This window comes from Lethenteron reissneri, chromosome 58, assembly GCF_015708825.2.
Source record: "Lethenteron reissneri isolate LAM-NWPU_2019-01 chromosome 58, ASM1570882v1, whole genome shotgun sequence".
NCBI lineage: Eukaryota > Metazoa > Chordata > Hyperoartia > Petromyzontiformes > Petromyzontidae > Lethenteron > Lethenteron reissneri.
This window is the reverse complement of record NC_083836.1, coordinates 820,977-840,482: the sequence shown is the minus strand read 5'-3', so window position 1 is coordinate 840,482 and position 19,506 is coordinate 820,977. Positions and strand designations below refer to the sequence as shown.

Here is a 19,506-nt window from a genome sequence, read left to right as displayed (position 1 = left end):
TTCTTGCGCCAAGTAGGGGGAGGGGGGTTAATGAGTCAACGCGCATTATGTGAGCCCCTTGATCTTGTGCGTCCTGCCCATTGTGTGCCGGGTGGTGACGGCTCTAACGACACACATGGATATATGTACGCGCTCTTACCCAAAAAGAACCCGTATTGTGGATGATATTGGTCGCGCAAGCCTCCTGGCTGCTGCGCGTTCCACTGATGGTCACAGCAGCCTGGCAAGAGGCGGGGGAGGAGGAGGAGGATCGTGAGTCGGAGAGGATGAGAGGGGGAAGGGGGGGGCTCTGACCGGGATGGTCGCGGCGAGCAGCGCGCTGTGGGCAGCAGGCGAGCAGGGTGCTGTGGGCAGCAGGACGCTGTGTGAGCAGCAGAGTCCACACTCCAGACTTTCGTCCCAGACGGAGTGGCAGCTCGGAGCGCGCGCGTCGAAGGAGGAGGAGGGCGGTGGGGGTGACACACACACACAGGGGGAGAGGGGGGCAGGGAGAGGAGTCGCGGTCACCCCGCGGTGTCTCCTCGCCTCGGGGGAGAGGGGAGGGAGGAGAGATCGAGCTGCGGAGAGACGAGGAGGAGGAGGCGGCACGAGGAAGAGGAGGAGAGCCCCCAGGAGGCACGCACAGCGCCTGCCATGGCTGCTGCTCCCATGGCTGTTGCGCTGCAGCTGCTGCTGGTGACTCTGTCGCTGCTGCTGCTGCTGGCGGCTGTGGAGACTCAGCCCGACTCAGGTGCGTGGCGACGGCGTGGGGCGGAACGGCCTGGGTGGGTGGGCACGGTGTGCGAGTGGTGGTGATGGTAATTATGGTGATGATGGTGATGGTAATGATGATGGTGGTGGTAATGATGATGGTGGTAGTGGTGATGATGATGGTGGTGGTGGTGGTGGTGGTAATGATGATGGTGGTGGTGGTGATGGTGGTGGTAATGATGATGGTGGTGGTGGTGGTGATGGTGGTGATGGTGATGGCAATGGGCCATGCCCGAGTCCATTGTCAATCACGCTGCGCCGCTCGTTGTAGAAATCACCGCAAATGTCAACACCACCATGATCATCATCACCACCATCATCATCATCATCACCACCATCATCATTACCACCATCATAATCACCACCATGATCATAATCACCACCATGATCATCATCACCACCATGATCATAATCACCACCATGATCATAATCACCATCATAATCACCACCATGATCATAATCACCACCACCATCACCACCATGATCACCACCATGATCATACTCACCACCACCATCATCATAATCACCACCACCATCATCATAATCACCACCATGATCATATTCACCACCATCATCATCATCATCACCACCAGGATCACCACCACCACCATCATCATCACCACCATGATCACCACCATCATCACCACGAATTGAATCGGCGCTGCTGCTGCTGCTGGCAGTGTTGCGCAATGAACAAATCAACTCTCACCACGTCAACAGTAGCGCAGCGGCCTCACGAGGACAACAACAACAAACTAGACGAGTCCACAAGGATGTTCATTCGTGTGCGTGAAGAAGGACCATTGCCCGAAACGTCGCCGATTTTGTACTTGTCTTCTTTGAAAGCAGGGTGGAAGGATTTGGTCAGAATCTCCAACGACGGAAATATTCCTCCAATAATATATCAACAATATATCAGCTACTAATAGCTACTTACCAGTCGTAATAATTAACACTCGAATTAAATAATAACCGGTTATCACAGTTTGTTTTAATTAATCTAATTATTATCAGACCCCCATAGTGTAAGCAAGTAAAATCTACAACTCTTATTATCCACTCTCTCTACTGGCCTCTCTACGTATCTACTGCATGTTGAACTTCTTTCGCACCGTACGTAGCCAACCGCGCTAATCGGAGATGCGAGAGGAGGCAGGATAACGAACTCAACACAAAAAGCTGTTCTAAAAAAATGAGTTTTCAATCGATATTATTTAAAAGGGGAAAGCTCCAACGGCTTCCGAACAGCGGACGGAGGAGCGTTCCAGACGGCCGCAGAAGCGCATCAGAGAGCTCGCGATGTAGACACGTCTCAGACTCTGTAGAGACGTATCAGACCCTCATTGTCCACCCTGTCTCTCTACTCGTGTCTCTGTCTGTGTTGCGAGGATGATGTAGACAAGTCTCATACCCTCATTGTCCACTCTGTCTCTCTAATCGTGCCACTACCCGGATAGTCGCAGATGGCGTTGCTCATCCTTTGAAGGTTGCAGCGCTCTTGACGAGTGTGTTAAGTTGTTGTTGTTGTTATTGTTGTTGTTTCTGTTTGTGCACCACTGCCAACGCAGCAGCAGCACCAGCAAACACGTCGAGTCAGCAGATCAGCAGCGCTACGAACTCTTTTCTGCGTCTTGTCATCGTTGCTTAACAAAGTCCCAAAGACCAAAAACACCCACGGTTAGCAACAAACAGCACTATTCAAGTCGTCAGAGATAATGATTCATGCTCTCGGCTTGTCGTTATTGAGCAAGTTAGTTTCAGTGGTAGAGCGAGCGGAACGTTGCAAATTGAAATCCTGGTGGGGGGTTGAATCATCATCCCTCTGGGGTCGATAAAGTGCGTACCACTTTGTGGGGAAGTCAAAGGTGATTGCCCCAAGGACTGACTCGCCCCCCGCCATAGGAATGTGGAATGTCCACCATTGGCTCAGGGCTGTAAACAGGAGACTAGCACCGCATCAATGACCACTGTGAAGCACAAGCCACGTGGACTTCCTTTGTTTAATGAGAACTTGGAAAGAGACGAGGGGAGGGGAATTCCAAAGTGGAGCAGTGGGAGGGAAGAAGCAGAGAGAGGGGGGTCACCTCCAGTGTGGTGAGTGGGTGAGTTGGTGAGTGTGTTGTTGTGACCTGCAGTGTGGTGAGTGGGTGGGTGAGTGGGTGAGTGTGTTGTTGTGACCTGCAGTGTGGTGAGTGGGTGGGTGAGTGGGTGAGTGTGTTGTTGTGACCTGCAGTGTGGTGAGTGGGTGGGTGAGTGGGTGAGTGTGTTGTTGTGACCTGCAGTGTGGTGAGTGGGTGAGTGGGTGAGTGAGTTTATTGTTGTGACCCTCAGTGTGGTGAGTGGGTGGGTGAGTGAGTGAGTGAGTGGGTGAGTGAGTGGGTGAGTGTGTGGGTGAGTGGGTGAGTGGGTGGGTGAGTGGGTGGGTGAGTGGGTGAGTGTGTTGTTGTGACCTGCAGTGTGGTGAGTGGGTGAGTGAGTTTATTGTTGTGACCCTCAGTGTGGTGAGTGAGTGAGTGGGTGAGTGAGTGAGTGGGTGAGTGAGTGGGTGAGTGGGTGGGTGAGTGAGTGGGTGAGTGAGTGGGTGAGTGAGTGGGTGGGTGAGTGGGTGGGTGGGTGAGTGAGTGGGTGAGTGAGTGGGTGAGTGAGTGGGTGGGTGAGTGAGTGGGTGAGTGAGTGGGTGGGTGGGTGGGTGAGTGAGTGGGCTGTGTTGTTGTTGTAGTCTGCAGCGTGGTGGTTGAACGCGACGAAACAGCAGTCAGTGTGTGGTAGACCGAGTCCTCAACACGAGTGGAACATCACGGCAACGGTGACCACGACAGCAGCCGTAGCAGAGTGATCAGGGGGCCGACCGACCGTGAGCCGGCGAGCGCTCCGCATCGATCGACGGAGCTGGCGTGCGACTTGAAGGTTGGAGTCGTGAATGCGGTGTGGACGCCGATGAGAGAATTGCGCGCTCGTCCGTCTGTCCCGCCGCAGTGTTCGTGGACCCGCGGCGGGCGGCGCTAGTGCTGCGACGCACGCGCAGGAAGAACAGCGACTTTGAGGAGCTGCGTCCCGGGTCGATCGAGCGCGAGTGTCGCGAGGAGACTTGCTCCTTCGAGGAGGCGAAGGAGGCGGTGGGGCACGAGCAGGCGGTACGTGGCTCTACCCCCCCCCCCACCACCACCCTCGCCCCCCTTGTGGGGTCAAGTTGGAGGTGGCGGAGGAGGCGCAGGTTTCTTGCCTCGTGCCAGGGCACGTGGCGACGACGCCACGACACCGTTGCCGTCACACCGCCACACACGTCAACACGGACCATTGTGATTATTATTATAATTATATTATAATAATCACCATCTGCATCGTGAGCGCCTGTATCAACAATGATACTCTTACCACCATCACTACCGCCACGACCACAAACATCAACAACATCATCATCATCACAACTTATCACAGTATCGACCACGGTCAATACCACTGATACCACCACCACAGCCACCATCATGATCACCACTACCAGCGAAACCACAAACAGCACCACCATCATCATGATGAAAACTCACTACCACTGTCATAGAGCAAATAAACACTCCTACCACCAAGCCTGCAATAAACATTAACCTTCTTTTTCTTGGCTCTGCTGATGAGACACTGTGTTTCAAAACCGGTCCATAATTCGCTTGCCTTGCATTCAGACAATGCTGCTGGAATGTCGCACTCCCAGAAGGCCGTGGCGGCTGCTGAGATGTGTAAAAACACTCAAACTAAACCATTGTTGTTGCGTCGTGCGGTAGGACAGGTATGGGGAGGGCGTCGCGTGCTGTGACCTGACTGGAACCTTTCAGGTTGGGACCATTGGGACGCAATCGCTGAGACTGCACGAGACATTTGTTATCGATAAAAACGTCGTTGCCGAAGCGTGGCCCCAGAGTGCACACAACCCGGGCGCATTCCTCCTCCTCCTCCATCCGTGCGCGTGGGTGGTGGGTGCCCACGCGTGTTTATTTGGTCAATGTTAATATTTGCGATCGCTTTGATGATCAATGCGAACGGGGGGGGGGGTGTCTATTTGCACATCCAGGAGCCGTCCATGCCAAGGCCGCCGCCGCCGCTGCAACGAAGGGGCCCTAGATGTTGGGATATTGTTGTGTTGATGATGATCATTGTGATTATTATCACTATGATGATTCCAATGCATCGGGTAAGCGGCATCCAAGCAGATCCCACCACGGCAAGAGATACATGCCCTGTAGCCTGCGGCGAGCTGGAACGAAGCCGAAATTGTTCTGCTCATATTGAAGCGCTTATTTTCGCGAGACATGAAGACAGAAAAACAATGCTGTGGCTGCTGTTTTAATGAAATATTTGGTGACGCTGTTGCTGTGTTGATAGTGGTGACGCTGTTGCTGTGTTGATAGTGGTGCAGGAAGCACAAATAACATTTGTCAGCAACACTGTGCCCTTGTATCAGAAACAAATGTGGAAATGGTGACGTTTCGGGAAATGTGGCTCTTCAGGGCACATTTCATCCCTTCATTTGTGTGCTGTGAAGAAAGGGCCATTGCCTGAAACGTCGCCCGTTTAATATTTATTTTCTTTTAAAGCTACGGCGTCCGGAGTTTTCATTCTCAAACAAATACTGCTGCTCAAAGCCGCTTCATTTGGCTGATGGGACGATGAACTAAACGTAACACCTCTAAACATACGTTTATGTATTTCTGTATTTCCATGCGGAATTTGTTTAAGCAGTCGCCGCGTCGCACGTTTGGGCCACCAATCGCTCAGCAAGTGACCTTGTTTTTCAATTGACCTTTTTGACCTTTTCCTATTGACCGTTTCACCCGCCGACATCGCCGTTCGGCGAAGTCGGCTGCCAGCAGGCATCGGATGGTTCCCGTTCTGTCGTGACGACTGCCAGTAGTAGCAGCGGCGGCGGCGGCGCGACGTCGGGTCTCTCTTGGCGGTCGCCGAACGAGACTCGTCGACAAGTTCACTTTCATTCCGCTGTCTCGTTGTGCTTTGTTCTGTTTTACAGAAAATATTCTGGGCTCGATATCGCCTAAGCCAAGGTGAGTGTGCTCACGCTCGACTACAAGCGACGATGCTTTGCAAGCGTGCTGACGTTTATGACAATGATGATGTCAGACATGAAGTGATTCATAATTTAAAACTAATTCTTAGGCGAGCGTTGCCACCTAGTCTATTATAGCCCAAATACAGACATTTATCAGACGTCGCTAGGTCTATTATATATAATTATTATTCATATTATCATCATCATCAAATCTGTGCTGCAGTTTACTGCAATCAAGTTTAACATAAAGACCGGTATCATACCTCGACACAAATCAATACTTATACTCTTTGGTTCTTTCGATAAAGTCACGTAGGTATAAAATAAGATTTAAAAATTTTTTATTTATTTTATACCTACGTGACTTTTCAGAAAATAAAATAGATATTTTATTTTCTAACTACGTGACTTTACCGAAAGAACCAAAGAGTATGGATTCCTGCAGTCACGAAAGCTTCAAATAAAAAATCAATACCTGGCACCTGAACAAGGTTGCCAATTTCTGGACTGGCCCGGCCAAACCTGACCGGGTGAAACGGGGGCAGGTGGTCACCCTGTCTGAACTCACGACACCAAGTCGTGTTAGCGTAAACCTCAGAGCGGACGGTCCAGCCAGTGGTGTTGGTGCACACAACACGATGGTGGAGCAGCCGGTCCACCCTGGCCCCCTCTCCTCCCGTCAGTGTATCCTCACGGTGGGGGACAAGTTGGCCAAATGAGTACGACAACAACAACAACAATAAATATAATGCAGTCTGGAGACGATGATGAGTAGATACGGAACTCCATAATAGAGGTTGTTTTGGGTTAGATCACGTAAATATATAAATGTGTCGTTAAACCCGCCACCACCCGACACAGCCAACTAGTAAGGGTTGTCACGTAAACAGAACGTGACCAATTCGTCACTAGTCCAGCACCACCGGTGTGTGTTGAAGAGCCACGCTCACATTTTGAGGACTCTGCTTCGTGTCCTGTCCTCCGGAGACGTGGGGCGACTCCACAACAGCTCAGCGCCAGGGGGTTGTGAAACGGCGACACTTGGTTTCAGAAGCTCTCACAATAGCGACCGGACTCCAGTATAGCGTTGAACTTTATTTCAGTCAAATGAACGATTTGTAAAAATTAGATGTCGGCTGACTTGAGAAACATGTCTGGGACTGGTCTGTGCAGTAGGTGGCAACCCGACTAAGACTGCTTTATCTACAGCACGTGTTTACGCATGTCGCGTCTTTACCTTAATGTTCACTCAAACGCGTGGCGTATCGCTAATCGGAGCCAAAGCGCCGCCCGGAATGCCATCCGTGCTTCACACCGGCAGCAGCTTTCAATCTACCCCGAGAGACACTTACGGCCCACCTCGTTAAGGCTCCAACCTCTTTCTCGTCTGGATTTGCGGTGGCACTTAAGCTTGGCCCTGCTCCCCTCATTGTCACGTTCATTTATTTTCTGGTAAACGCCGTGCGTGTTGCAAATGTTCGTTCCGCCAATGCTCTGCTGACCATCGTCCAAAGCGGGTGCCTGTCCTTGCATAGATCGCCCGCTGGGCTGGTTGGGCCAGGCCACCCAGGAGAGAGTGGAGCGCTGGTGGGGTGGGTGGCTTCGTTTTGGTGCCTCCCAGCCTCCAGCACGATCACACTTGGACACCCCATTGTGTTAACTTGTTTCAAAAACAAGTCGCCACGGTGTCAGGGCTTTTTGCACGAGACGCCGTGCAACGTTCGAAAAATGCCACAGAGTAACGCGCAAACATAAATGTGCGCAGCAATGGATTCTTTTCGCTCGTGCAAATACAACAGTTGTAACAAAGGAGATCAGACGGAATGAGAACAAGCAGGGCGAGCGATGCGTATACTGTGCACGTGAGACAGCGCAGTCTGAAGCAGAGGGTAGTGACATGGCTGTAATGTTTGTTACGTGACAGACAAATCTCTACTTTTACTCTCTGCACTGTGATTTAGCTAAATTAGGTGCAGAACCCAATGTGATGGGGGCTGTTGTGTGCAGGCGCTGGTGACCGGGCTGAGATCAAATCACAACACTTGAGACCCGTGGTTTGACCCCCACTTGTAAGACCCATTGTACGTCTGCGGGTCTCTATTGGTCTCGATAAGTCTATGAGTATCTATGTGAGTCTAAATTATAAAAAATTCAACGTTTTGTTTTACCGGGTAAGGCCTACTGAGCCATATAGCACTTCTTGAGAAGCGACCTGGCCACATAGCTGAACGAAGTGGCTTATCACGGGGACATTTATAGCGGCCAAATATTGTACTCTGAACGCTCGTTCCAAAAAGTTGAGGAATTAACCGAAGGATCCGGAGAAAAATCCACGCGACCACAGGGAGAGAGAGAGACACTCCAAATATACAGCAGGCGTCAGGGTCGGGATCGAACCCATGCCCGCCTGTATACCAGGCGAGATAGTTAACATCTCGGCATGATAGCGTCATTGAGACCCACGCTTTGAGACCATCAACTGACCACACTTGAGAACTCTGAGTCACGGTTCTCAAATCCCAGATCTGAGCGGTGCGAGCTCAGCGCTCCGACCTCTCACAGCCGTAGCCAACAAACACTCTGGCGCCCAGAGCAAGGTTCCAGGCTTGTGCCCCCCCCCCGGCCGCCATCACTACCCCCCGCCCCTCAAACATTGTAAGCCAGCAGGCTGTGCCACTGCCTGCTTCATTCCCTACGAATCAGCGAGACATTCGGGCTGGTGGCGCCGTGACCTTTGACTTCGTGACCTTTGACCCCACCCCCCCTCCTCTCGTATCATCGTACAGTCAGTTCTCGTATAACGCTGAGTGTTTTCATAACGTGATGAATGCATTTTAGGAAACACTTTTTTTTATAACGTGGATGCGAATTGGATATTAAATACAATCGAGCGAATTTAACGATGTCGCGCAAGTACAAATAAGCGGTCGTTCGGCTGCCTCGGCGTAGCATCGCACAAGGTGGTGGGATGCTGCTGGATACTTCTGGATGCTATCCACGCGCCTCGGTCTTTGTTCGTCCTGTGTTATGCATTTAGCGCGTTTTTTATTATTTATTACAATGCGATATTTTCTTTCCGTAACGCGGCGTTCTTCAGGAGCGCAACTCCAATCTACCGCGCTCTAGCGGAGCGCACCGTCTGTACCGTTCTGCTAACGGAGCGTTGTGCGGGGCAGGCGGCTTTCAGGGGCGCGCCCCGGCCCCGCGGGTCACCCCAGTGCCGCCCCAACCCCTGCAAGAACGGCGGCCGCTGCTTGGAGCTGCGCTCGGCCGCCCGGTGCGTCTGCGCCGAGGGCTGGGAGGGAGACACCTGCCACGTCGGTGAGGAGTCGCCGCGACGACGCTCACGGCGGAGGCCGGTGCGAGGGTGCCGGCGAACTCGGGGAGAGCCCCTCTCACCACGACCACCACGACCACCACAGCCACCACCACCACCACAACCACTACAACCACCACCAAAACCACCACAACCACCGCCACAACGACCACCACCACAGCCACCACCACCACAACCACCTAAACCACAACCACCTAAACCACCGACGTCGGTGGGGCTGGCAGGGCTCGACGTGCCAACCTGTGGGGGCTGTGGGGGCTGTAGGGGTCTTCCGTGGGGGGGGGGGGGGGGGGGGGCTTATACTTGGGGGAAGGTGGCGGGGAAGAGGCGACCATCATTCCCAGGGGAGTGTGGGTGGGTGTGCGGGGGCTGGAGGCGGAAAGGTCAGGGCCGGATTAAGCTAGTGCGGGGCCTGTAGCAAATGTTACAAAAAAAAGCACACATTTTTTACTTGCTTAGTCAAGTAATTGTATTTTTTCATTCGCTATACAGCCAGATAATACGACAAATCGCTAACCTTAAACACCCAGTCGTTCATACATGTTTCAGGCGGTATAGTACTATAGTAATAGAGCAAGTGCAGAATCACTGAACCGGAATTGATAGCTTGACAGCGTTTAGCGCGGGGCCCTTGAAAGTACGAGGCCCGTAGCTACATTTGTAGCTACTTGTGCTGCTACGAGGATCAGCCGGCACTGGGAAGGGTTCGATATCTTTCACGTTCATCTTTCTCAACCGTCTGCAGTCATTTTATTTTTTGTTCCTGTAATACTGTGCCGAGAGTTATGTTGGCAAAACATCAGCACCGGGGAGACGAAGGCGGCCGGGCGTGGTAATGGCCACCCACCCCCTCGTGTGTCTTGCCGGCCTTCATGAGTGCTGCTCGCTAGCAGCACTTGCCCCAACAGTCTTGCAGAGGCGATGCGGGCCCTCTTCGTCCTTGTTTGAGGCAGGACATGCTGAGCTGTTAGGGTCTCGTGATCCGCAGAGGGGGTGCCACGGTGGCTAGGAGATGTTGACTACCTCGCCTAGTCTCCAGGAGGTCGTGGGTTCGATGACATCCCCTGATACCTGCTGCTGTATATTTGGAGTTTGCGGTGTCTCTCTCTCCCCGTGGTCGCGTGGATTTTTCTCCGGGTCCTCCGGTTTTCCCCTCCATGTTTAGAATTGACATCACCACACTTGGCTGCTGCCATAAATGTCAACGTGATGACGATGCCACCTCGTTGAGCTCTCATTTGTGGCTTCTGGAAAAGATCTACACGGCCCAGTGGGCCTTCACTGTTACAACGGTTTATAGTTTAGTAGTTTATACTTTATAGTATGCCACGGCTTCACGACCAACCTCCCCTTCCTCCCCACCCCTCCGTATGAACAGAGATCCGGTCGTGCGACAGGAACAACGGTGGCTGTGAGCACTACTGCGAGGCGAGTCGCATCTACCGCCTGGTGTGCCACTGCGCTCGAGGATACCAGCTCAGCGACAACGGCTTCAGCTGCGACCAGATCGGTGGGTGGTGGTGGGCCACGCCACGGCCGCCCACCCAGTGCCGCATTATATTATCCTAGCAGCAAAAGTAGCTACACATATGTAGTAGCTACTACATGTGTGGTAGCTACTACACATGTAGTAGCTACGGGCTACGCACTTTCAAGGGCCCGCGCTAAAAACTTTCAAGCTATCAATTCCGGTTCAGTGATTCTGCACTTGCACTATTACTATAGTACTATACCGCCTTCAACTTTTATGAACGACTGGGTGTTTAAAATTTGTCGTATTATCCGGCTGTATAGCAAATGAAAAAATACAATTACTTTACTATGCAAGTTAAAAATGTGTGTTTTAATATTTACGTGTTTCTTTTTTAATTTGGGGCCCCTTTATAACATCATGCTACAGGCCCCGCACTAGCTTAATCCGGCACTGCCCCCCCCCCCCCCCCCCCCGGGGCTCGCACCCCGCTGCCCGGCTCGGCCGACTGCCAGCCGGACGGACGGAGGGACAGAGGGACCTTGAATAAAAAGATTCATTGTTGCGCCCGAAATTAATAAAACTAAAATCTAAATTCCCGAGGCGAGGGCGAAGGACAATGATGGTCCTTGAGGAGCGCCGAGTGACATGGAGCCGCGTATCGCGAGAGGCATCGCTTTGAAGGCGGCACGGAGCCACCGCTCAGCTCAGCTCCTCAATCGCTTGCAGACGAGGGAAGGGTTCCGAGATAAAACAAATGAAAGCCCCGTTATGAACGTGCCTCCGATGTGCGATCACGCAGCGCGAGCGTCGTCCACCTCGGAAACACTGAGTTAAGACCTCAGTGGGCTTCGCCTGCTAAGACAAAACAACGCTTCAGTTTTATTTGTTTTATATTTTTTCAAGTGATTTGTTTAACTTTCCTATACTTGGCACTGCCGTCGAGTTTCTGTCTTTGTTGTTGTAACGTTCTGACATGGCCACTATTGGACATTTGTCAAAAAGAGCTTTATAGCTCATAGGATTCCTCCAGTATAAATTAATGTCCTGATTCTGCGTAGTTTCTTTACGTTTGGTATTCGGGCCGTCATTGTAGCGCAGCGCTGGATCACGAAGGAAGTCGCTGCTGCTGTGTCCCACAGATGGGTAGAGGCTGTCAGTAGGGAGCGCTGCTGCTGTGTAATCTCAGTTGAGCCATCTGCGGTGTCATTTTTAAATTTTGACAAATTTAGTCCGTGACGCCAGCGCACAATGGTCGAGTCGTTTCGAAATGACGTCCAAAGTGGAGCAGTGCGAGATACAGAGCAAGGGGTGTTGTGAGCTTTAATGTGCCGAGTGGGTGCGTGGGTGGATGGGTAGGTGAGTGTGTGGGTGAGTGAGTGAGTGAGTGCGTGGGTGGATGGGTAGGTGAGTGTGTGGGTGAGTGAGTGCGTGGTGTGGTGGGGGAACGGCAGTGTAGCGGGTAGCGCGCTGCGGTACGAAGCTGGCGACCCGGGTTCCATTCCCGCTCACGACAAACATCTCCTGAAGCAGTCGTGGGCCTCCCCTAAGTCGACTCAAATGAGTGGCTGGTGAGTTGTGTCAACATCGCCATTTGTGTGCCGTGGCAGCCTTCATAGGTGCTCGCTAATAGCACTTACTCCTACAGTCTGTTAAGGCTATACGGGGGATCTTTATCTTTGTGTGGTGAGTGGGTATGTGGAGAGTTCAATGATGTGAAGTTCACGGGAACAGTAACCATGACAGCAGCTATAGAAGAGTGATGAGGAGGCGACCGACTGAATCTGTGAGCGCCGGATCATCAATGGACTGTCATCTCGGGCGGACGCGGGCGCCGTCGTCCGTCGCAGTGGCCGTGGACTCGCGTCGCAGGCCACCGGTGCCGAGACGCGCGGGAAGCTGAGTGACGAGGATGAAGTCGCCGCCGCTTCTGTTCATCAGAAACGTGGGGGGCGTGAACGGGTCGCACCCAACCCTCCCCCTTAACCTCCGCACCTCCTCTGTCGCTGAATGCCCCCAGACTTGGGCGCTTGCGGGAGGACGGTCATGGACCAGACGGGGCGATCGCTGGGAGGGGACGGCGATGTCTGGGAACCCGACCGCTTGGTCCGCTGCCAATGCCACCGCCGATGCCACCGCCAATGCCACCGCCAATGCCACCGCTGCCACCAATTCCTCCGCCTTCCCGGCGCCTCCCGAGCGGATCGCGTCGCCGCTGCCGCCGCCGCCACAACCCCCCACAGAACAGGGGAGCGAAGCCCTGGCTGGTGGGGGGCCCCGGCCGATGGAATGGGGGCCCCCCCCGACGGGGGAACCGGAAGCGCAAGCCGCGTCCACCGTGACGCCAGACGGCATGAGGATCGTGGGAGGGTACATTTGCCCGCGTGGGCACTGCCCTTGGCAGGTGAGTGCTTCGCCGCGGTTCAAAGTCTCCACGTGAGTGGCGCCCCCTTAGGGGCGATGGGTGGCACCGGACCGCATCACAGGGAGAGAATAGAAACAAATCGGTGGAGGAATTTAAAGCAGATTTATTCTTCACTTTTCTTCCATCGTCGATCTCATGATTATTATTTGTTCATCATCGTAAATTGCCACCGCTTTAGTTCTATGCAGGCACTGTGAACCCTCCCTTCGCACGTATTCCGTGCTCGCTACCGTCACACCAGCTGCTCTAAACAGCCGCTGTGAACCTTCCCTTCCCATGCGAGTTGCCTGCTGCACCATCAGCCGGGTCACCGTTAAACAAGGAGCTTCTTCAATCAATGGGCCCTACCCAATATACACCAACTCACTGATAAACGTTTTATTTTGACCAGGTAAGGTCCATTGAGCAATGTAGCTCTTTTACAGGAGCGACCTGGCCACAAATGGTAGCATGGAAATGTAGAGCAGCCAAAGTCTAAACGCGTGATGTCGATTCTAAATGTGGAGGGAAAAACCGGAGGACCCGGAGAAAAATCCATGCGACCAGGGGGAGAGAGACACCGCAAATGTACAGCCGGCGTCAGGGTCGGGATCGAATCCACGACCCCCTGTAAACCAGGCGAGAGGTCACATGATGTAGCTGATCACCCCGAGCTCTCAATGTCCTGATAGTGGCATTGTCTCTGTGCTGTTCGCCTTTTGGCGTCCTCTGGTCTAACGCTGTTTGAGACGAGGCTCTCAGGAAAGCTGTCTCTGGTGTGGACCAATCAGTTTCAAAGATAATGCATCATATACTACCAGGGCATCGGCGCGTCCCTCCCCCCGGCCCTCCCAGGTGCTGCTCACGGACCGGCGCGGCAACGGCTTCTGCGGCGGGACGCTGGTGTCGGCGCGCTGGGTGGTGACGGCGGCGCACTGCGCTCGCTACACCAAGCAAGTCCTCGTCCGCATCGGTGAGCGGAGAGAATCCCCCCCCCACCTTCCCCCCCTCCGTGGTAGAGGGGGGGGGGGGCGACCCCGGAGGTGTCCGGTGTCTAATCGGCTCGCCCGACGTTAACTCTTGACCGGGCATCGAACTCGGATGGCCAGAACCACCGCTCAGCGCCACCGCTCAGCGCCACCGCTCCCAAAGACGGTGGGGGCCGGTGTCGCTCACGTAACGCCCCATCCCGCCCCCCCGTGGCGCCAATTAGCAGTTGCTCGATTCATCTTTAGGGACTTCAGACTCACGCTGTGCGTTTCAGTCACGCACTAAAGAAAAAAATTGTCAAATGTCATTTTTCTCAATAAAAAATATTTATTTTCAGTGACAAACGAAAAATGTTTCGCAGGTTCACCGACTGACGTCTCGAGCCGATGGCGTCCTCGCGTCACGACGCAGCCGTCGTAGATCCGAGCCCGTTGACCTTTTATTTTCCCTCTTTCTTTATTCCAGGCGAGCACGACGTGCGGCTGACCGAGGGCTCCGAGCAGAACCTGCCGGCCAACCTTATCGTGCCGCACCCCAACTTCGACAGCGACACCTTCGACAGCGACCTCGCCCTCCTGCGGCTCAACTCGTCGGCACGCCTCGACCGCTACGCCGTGCCCGCGTGCCTGCCCGACCGCCGGCTCGCGGAGCTGCTCACCCAGCCCGGCACGCTGGGCGTCGTTTCGGGATGGGGCCGTGAGCAGGAGCACGGCCGCAACTCGCGCTACCTGCAGTGGGTCGGACTGCCGGTGGTGCCCACGGCCACGTGTGCCCAGTCCACGGAGCAGGTGATGGTCGGGGTCGTGCAGGGGGGGGGGGGGGCTGTTGGGGGGTGTTTGGGTTGAGGCTCTGCGGCTACGGTCTCTGCAGATGCGTGGTAGCTGCTGTCACTTAACCCCAAACACTAACCCTAACCTGGTAAGACAGATTTTATTTATTTCATGAGGTAGGGCCCAATAAGGCTCTGTTTCATGGGTGTCCTACGAAGGTGCAGATTTTATACGCTACGGATCATAGTTACGAGCACTGTTAATCCTACAAATGTAAAACGAACCATAACCCCTAACCTCTCACTGCTGACCTTTAACCCTGAACCACAAACCCGCTGCCTACGAGATCCGAGCAGGGGCGCCGCAATGACGAGATGTTCACTACCTCGCCGGGTGTGCAGGGTCGTGGGTTCGATACCAACCCAACACCTGCTGTAATTGTGCATGCTCTCCCCGTAGTGGCGTGGATTGTTCTCCAGGTATTTCACTCCACATTTAGAGTCAACACGCATTCAGGGTATTTGGCTACTTTAAATTTCCACGTGATAATCCACTTATTTTGGCTATCATTTTTTTTGTTTGTTACAAAACCCAACATTGTGACGATGCCGAACGACGCAGACGCTGACTCTGGTCAACCCGCTCGCTCCTGCCGTCCACAGAAAGTGACGCAGAACATGTTCTGCGCGGGCTACGCCGCGGGGAGGCAGGACGCGTGCAAGGGCGACAGCGGGGGGCCCTACATGAGCCGGCGGCTCGACACGTGGTTCCTCACCGGTGTCACGAGCTGGGGCGAGGGCTGCGCCCAACGCGGGAAGTACGGCGCCTTCACCCGCCTCGCCAACTTCATCGACTGGATTGAAGCCACCATGCGCGAGAACGCATCGTAACGGGCCCACGGACAGTCCCGGCGTGTGCATTCGCCAAGCTTTAGCGCGTAGGTTGTTTTTCACAATCATGTTTTTTGGGTGAGATCGCGTAAGTAGAACTGTGCCGTAACCCTCCACCACCCGACAGATTGGTCACGTCAACAACGCGCCAGTCAGATTGGTCACGTCAACAACGCGCCAGTTAGTTACGACTTCAGCACACCACCGGCGTGTTGGAGAGTAAATCCACAACATTTACAATCTGAGTAGTACGACGTTTCGCTGGTAAATACACCCAGCATCATCGGGCGAATTGCCAGAATAGTGAAGCAATGCACCTGCTTCCAGTCTTCAATAGAGCAGCAGCAGCAGGGCGAAGTCTTCACTGAGCCCACCAGGTGCAGAGATCAGAGGCGGAGGTGGGGGGGAGTATTGTAATTCTATAATAGATTAATAATCAGTTAATTAGTATGTTTCCTTTATACGGAATTGTAGTTGTAAGATGTATTACTGAATAATATCCTTCCAGTCCGTACTAAGCCTATAGCTGTCAGAGCGGTGAAAACTATTTGTATTTTACAGTCAATGTTATCCGAATATATCGAAGTCAGCTCGAACCTGCCCGTGTGTCACCCGACTTGTGTCACCCGACTTGTGTGTGTGCGTGTGTGGCCGCGCACCCCCCCCCCTCCGAATCCCTCCCCCTAAATAAAAACAGACGCTGCTGCTACGTGCAGTGTCGAGGCCCTCGTTGACGAGTCGTGTTCAGTTTGCTTGTGCACCACTGCCAACGCAGCAGCACCAGCAGCAACACCAACTCGTGTTGCACTGCGCTGTCGCCTTCGTTCTCATCGGGTGTCAATGTGTTGTACGTTAAGCCGGCAAATTCACGGTTTAAATGCCGAGTCACTCATTGCCTCTGTAGACGGTAATGCGGTTTCCAAATCTCCAAAGAGATCTCCCCAAGAGACTTGGACCTAACGTGGCATCGTTGTCTGGGCTGCCGACTGTGCCTGGCAAGGGCAAAAAGCCCTCCCTGGTGGTCGCGTAATGAAGAGCGGTCAAGGTTTCATCAGCCGCTCATCCTCTCTGCAAATACAGACGATAAGATCTGTGGCTCAACAGCCATTCACTTAACAGTAAACAAAAAATATACGAATACTCATCTAATTTAGAACAGGTTTTTTGCATTAGATTGCGTAAATATAAATGCGTCGTTGAACTCGTCACCATCCGACAAAGCCAACGAGTAAGGTTTGTCACCCCAACAGAACATGCCAGTTCGTTACTGGTACAGCACACCGGTGTGTATTGTGCAGCTTCACGGTTGGAGCCCAGCGGCCGCCCAGGTTAATGCCATGGGCGAATTAACCATGAATTCGGTGCCTTTCGCTTCACAGTGGACAATAAAGATCCGTGATATTTATTTGAAAAACAGTAGGACATGTGTGCCGGTGTCATGGTCCAGATTTGCCAAATTTTCAGAATTACCTGCATACAGATTATCCTCCCTCGATTCACGAACGTCCGGTTCCCGAAATTTCGCGTAAACGCAACCGACAAATTATGGGCACGAAACGTCACTCCGGCACGCGCCGTGAGATCATCGAACAAGAAGCCACCCGGGACGCTGGGTCGCCATCCGTCCACGACGGCGTGACGGTGTCCCAGCAGCACAACAATAACGCGCCTCCACGTCACCTTCAGTCACTCCGACGTGCACATCTTTTGGCGAGGTTCCTGGAAAGGTTAAATATTTTTGTTTAAAAAGTATTATTATTCAATTATTTGTTATATGTATGTCCTTTACTATTATTTTTTATGGTCAAAGTGATGTAGGTGGTGTATATTTTCAGGTTAGTAGTGTGAATGGCTGTCTGAAACACAAACCTCATCTCTAGTATTAAATTAATGGGGAAAGCCGCTTTGATTGACACCATTTCGTTTCAGGAGTGTTGTTTTAAGGACGCATCCCTTTCGTGAATCGAGGGCTACTGGTATTACTCGATAGGAAAAATGCACAGCAACCATCGGCCCATCTCCTCTCAAAAGTAGCACGACCCTCCTGGAACAAGTGTCTAGAGATTCCCGTTAGAGAGTAGAGCCACTCCGCTAACTTTGCCATAAACATCGAACAGTTTATAATACAAAAAGTACCATAAGGGTATCGTACAAAAGCTCTGCACGGTTAACACTGACAACACAACACTACAATGCAAGACAATGCGGCAGGCAGCAAGTTGTGTCACTTCAATTGAACAAATTGTATTTTCATCATTTTTATCTTAGATTTTAGAGGGTACATTTCCTTAAAAAAAACAAAAAAGCAACACAACCAGTCCGTTTAAAGCGTACAAACGTGGCGAAGAGAGCAGGAGGAATGAGTTGTACAACACCGAGTCACCCGTTTCCGCCAGAGCCACATTCCTCGCAGAATTCCAGTTAGACGATAACTCAAGTATCCTCCATCGAGAAACCAAGCTGAAGGCCAACTTGAGCTGTTTAGAAAAGTGACCGCCCCCCCTCCTCCCATTGCTGATAAAATCTGCCAAAAAGAGTCGAGTTATCATGTTCCGCTTGTGGAAAATCAGACTTTCCCATAAACACTCGTGAGTAGAAAGCAGAGGCCGGGTCGATGATTCCACTCGTTTACCCAAAAAAGCCTTCACCTAGTCTCAAGACTATGTTGGTCAGGAGGGTCCTGCAAAGTTTAAACGTTGGCAGAGGGCCATACTGCTGCTGCTGCCACTCTGTGCGAATGGTCCCAATTGAGTTTGTAGTCGGTAATTTTTCAGTATTTGGAATGTTTGGCCAAATACGAGTTCGTGTTTTTTTCCTGTTTAAATTAAGAGAAGCACGGTGGGGCGGTGGCGATGCTCGCGGCTCACAGCAAGAAGCAACCTGGGTGCGATTCTGGACCTGCTGTGTATGGTTTGTATGTCCACCCCTTGTTCTCTATGGGTTTCCTCCGGGTTTTGTGGCTTCCCCTCCCTCATAGCTAAAAAAAACTATTTTACTGGTATTGGCCAAACATCCCAATTCTAAAAAGTTACCGGCAAATTACTCAGTTGGGATTACAAGCAGAAATATTTAAAGGATCCACCTTGAAAATAGTCTTGATATTCGGAGATGCTTTCCTGGGTAAAACAAGCGTAATAATGAATGTTACAAGTTAAACTAAATGCTCCCCCCGCCTGACCGTAACGTGATAAAACAAAATAATAATTTGCGTCATTGTGGAGAATACAACCAAATAAATCAGCAGCCAATGTCACAAAGCCGGTCCGGAGTTTGCTTGTGTTCAACCAATGCTGCTGAAATGCATGAACACCATGCAGCTGATGGAATGTGTACAACATTTGTTTTGGAGGGACATGCAAAAGGCCTATTTATTTATTCGATTATTAACATCACCGGCTTATTCACTTTGACTGCAACGAGCTTGGTGATGTATTTTTTTTCGGCTCGACTCAAATTCTTTACGCAGTTAATTCCACCCATTCCCTTGAAGCAACATCGATCCCAAAAACAACAACAACCCCCTTGCCACGTCCCCCAAATCCAGGGCGCACTTGAGGTCGCGAAAATAAATCGACGAGGGAAACGCACCTCGAGAGGGCAACACGAGTTACGCGGACAACTGGGATGGGAGGCATATCGACTAAAACTAAACTTAATTTATTTCATGAGGTAAGGCCCACTGAGCGACTTGACTCTTTTTTTAGAAGCCACCTGGCTATCTCAAATGAAAGTTCAACGTGTACATTTTTAAAATGGTGTCGGCAGTGTGGTGGTGGTTATCGATTATGCAGGCGGGGCAACTCCACTGGGCTCTACAGGCCGGAAGGGTTCAGGCCGG

At 52.2% G+C, this 19,506-nt stretch overlaps 1 protein-coding gene across 1 annotated transcript; it reads left to right on the top strand.

The window, feature by feature from the left end:
• Window positions 1-503: 503 nt before the first annotated feature.
• Window positions 504-16,397, top strand: LOC133357564 (vitamin K-dependent protein C-like). Its single transcript, XM_061575549.1, is given in 11 exon segments — window positions 504-730; window positions 3,727-3,884; window positions 5,768-5,801; window positions 8,983-9,023; window positions 9,025-9,127; window positions 10,522-10,653; window positions 12,635-12,723; window positions 12,725-13,018; window positions 13,874-13,991; window positions 14,474-14,796; window positions 15,441-16,397. Coding segments are annotated over 11 exon segments (1,617 nt in total). The 5' UTR covers window positions 504-633; the 3' UTR covers window positions 15,669-16,397.
• Window positions 16,398-19,506: the final 3,109 nt, after the last annotated feature.